Source organism: Perkinsus marinus (assembly GCF_000006405.1).
Source record: "Perkinsus marinus ATCC 50983 genomic scaffold scf_1104296960318, whole genome shotgun sequence".
NCBI classification, from domain to species: Eukaryota; Perkinsozoa; order Perkinsida; family Perkinsidae; genus Perkinsus; species Perkinsus marinus.
Window position 1 is genome coordinate 1 of NW_003206206.1, and position 2,460 is coordinate 2,460.

A 2,460-nucleotide genomic window follows, 5' to 3' on the forward strand; every position below is an offset into this window, starting at 1 on the left:
GTCGCCGAATCAGGTAGGTTCATGGGAGGTTGAGGAGGACCATGGGGACTTCAGGATCCTTCCTCATAATGAACGTTGATGACGATTTTACAGTTTACGGAGTCTTCGATGGTCATGGCTTGCATGGCCACAACGTGTCCAATTTCGTAAAGGAACAGTTGGTGAAGGTAGTAGTAGTAGTAGTAATAGTAGTAGTAATAGTAGTAGTAATAGTAGCAGTGGTAGTAGTAGTAGTAGGGCCAGCGCTGCAACGCTGTTTTTTAGTTGATTTTGGAGCACCCTAAGGAGTCCATTCAGGAGGGGGCACAACTGGATAAAGCCTTGAGGACGTGGTTCCCAGCGATACAGGATAAATTAGAGGTACTCAAAGAGTTGACAATGGAGTGGTATGGATTTGTCATAGCTGGCGACCAAGTCGGGTGAACTTGATGCGTCTTGCAGTGGAAGCACATCCACCCTTTGCGTCCACTGGTGAGCCCCTCGAGTGTCGTCCTAGTCTATGCCCTATATCCGCAGCCATGAGACGGATACCATCACCGCGGCATGGGTCGGGGACTCTAGGGCAGTGCTAGCGTACGGCTCGTCTCCTACGGTGGTGGAGATGACCACGGACCATCGCCCTGAGCGGCCACAGGAGAGGGCTAGGATAGAAAAGACTGGGGGAAGGGTAGTCCTAGGCGAGAGTTGATATCTGGTGGTTTGGTTGTGTTTCAGGTTGGCTATGACGGTCATTGTTGCTACCGGGTTTATGTGAGGGGTCACAGCTATCCTGGTTTGAATATGTCTAGGGCCATGGGGGATCTAATAGCGTACTATAGAGCAGGAGTTATACCTACTCCTGATACTCGGAGGAAGCAGGTGGTGAGGGATCCTGAGCGGAGTAGCCCCTCGGGGCTGTCGTATGTGTCTAACAACTTCTCGTGGCACCCTGGAGACCCGTTCTTGCTCGTGTGCAGTGATGGTGTGTGGGAGTTCATATCGTCTGATGAGGCTGTTAGCCTAGTGAGCATGATCCTTACTAGTAGTAGCCAGGCTCAGGAAGCTGCGGAGTTCCTCGCTAAGAAGGCGTGTAGGAGATGGCTAGACCAAGGGGGAGGTGTTGTAATTGACGACATCACTGTCATTGTGTCGTGCCTTATGCCTCATCCCCGATCGCCTCGATCTCCTCAGTATTATTAGCATCTTGTATCTATGGCAAGTTTTATGACTAACGTAGCGCTGTGCTCATTCTTTGTGAGTCTTCTCCTCGATTTCGGCTGTTGCTGGCAAATAGCCAGTGGCAATTCGGGTTAGGCATGCAGCTCATGATATGGCGAAACTGGATGGAGTCGTCGTCCATTTTAATGATGGTGATTGTGAAGTGTCGAAGGTTGTGTTTTGGGTGGGCGGATGTGCTGGGCCTCAGCTAAGTCTTGTTTGCTGATGCCGAACGTGAATGATGCGAAGAAAAAGCTGATGGCGTCGCAGGGTTTCACGCCGCAGGTGGTGTTGATAGGTCCCGGGTTCGATCCCTGAGGGCGGTGTATTTTTCTAGATACAAAATTCATTTTCGTCGGAGGATATTCGAAAGCTGTACTACAGCACTTCTACGAAGGAAGCATTTGTTGACAAATCGTCTATACTGAAAGAGACCAATCCTGCTATCAGGAGGAGCACTCAGAACTTGTCACGCGTCCACAAAATAGACGAGGATATGGCACGACGGGGTGAGCTCTGTGTGTCTAATCAAAACCATAATGCGCGTTTTACAGGCGAGTTCAAACCTAACAGAGCGCCCTTTTGGCCACGGGATATGTCTGCCTATCGGGAGCAGTACCAACCGCTGCCCTTGCACGGAGCAGTCGTAAATAGAGAGCTAGCGAAGACCTTCCGTCCTGCGTCGAGTAACGGCGAGTGGGCTTGGGCTGCTCTAGGCTGGTCTTGGACAGGTCCAGCTGGAGGGCCTAGCCCCAAACAGAATGGAAGGAGTAGATACTCTGACGACTACGTGGTGTATCCTGGAGCTCGGAAGGAGGCTATGCTGAAGCCAGCTGTGCAAACACATATCGATCGAGAGGCATATCTTTTGTAGGGGGTCGACTGAGTCTCTTTTGTGGGTGATAAATCTACTCTAGGTATAAGCAGCCGATTTCGCATGAGTTCTATCCTGACTGGCAAAGGGACTCTGGAGGGATGGAGTGCGTGGGGAAGAGGTGTAAGCCGCCATTGCCGAAGCCTACTACCAGCACCATGGGCTTTCATTTTAATGCTCGGACGAGATATAGGTGGGGTACCACTGATTGGAAGGTTTAGAGGTGGCGGTCTCCTCAGTGAGGACTACCCAGTCGGCTCAGGAGCTGACTCGGTGTTGGCGATAGAGGGTAGGAAGAGCTGTAAGGTGCTCCTGGAGCATGGCAGCTACGCTGAGGATAATAGTAGTAGAATTCAAGGAAATGCGGTACCCAATAGAGTGAGGGACTT

At 51.1% G+C, this 2,460-nt stretch overlaps 1 protein-coding gene across 1 annotated transcript; it reads left to right on the forward strand.

Annotated features, from left to right (window-relative positions):
• Nucleotides 1-68: 68 nt before the first annotated feature.
• On the forward strand, nt 69-1,179 carry Pmar_PMAR009780 (serine/threonine protein phosphatase 2C, putative; the record flags this gene model as incomplete). The annotated part of the gene is made up of 5 exons (XM_002772908.1): nt 69-167; nt 265-360; nt 404-471; nt 517-670; nt 715-1,179. The coding sequence occupies 5 exons, from the start codon at nt 69-71 to the stop codon at nt 1,177-1,179; spliced, it is 882 nt and encodes a 293-aa protein (XP_002772954.1).
• Nucleotides 1,180-2,460: the final 1,281 nt, after the last annotated feature.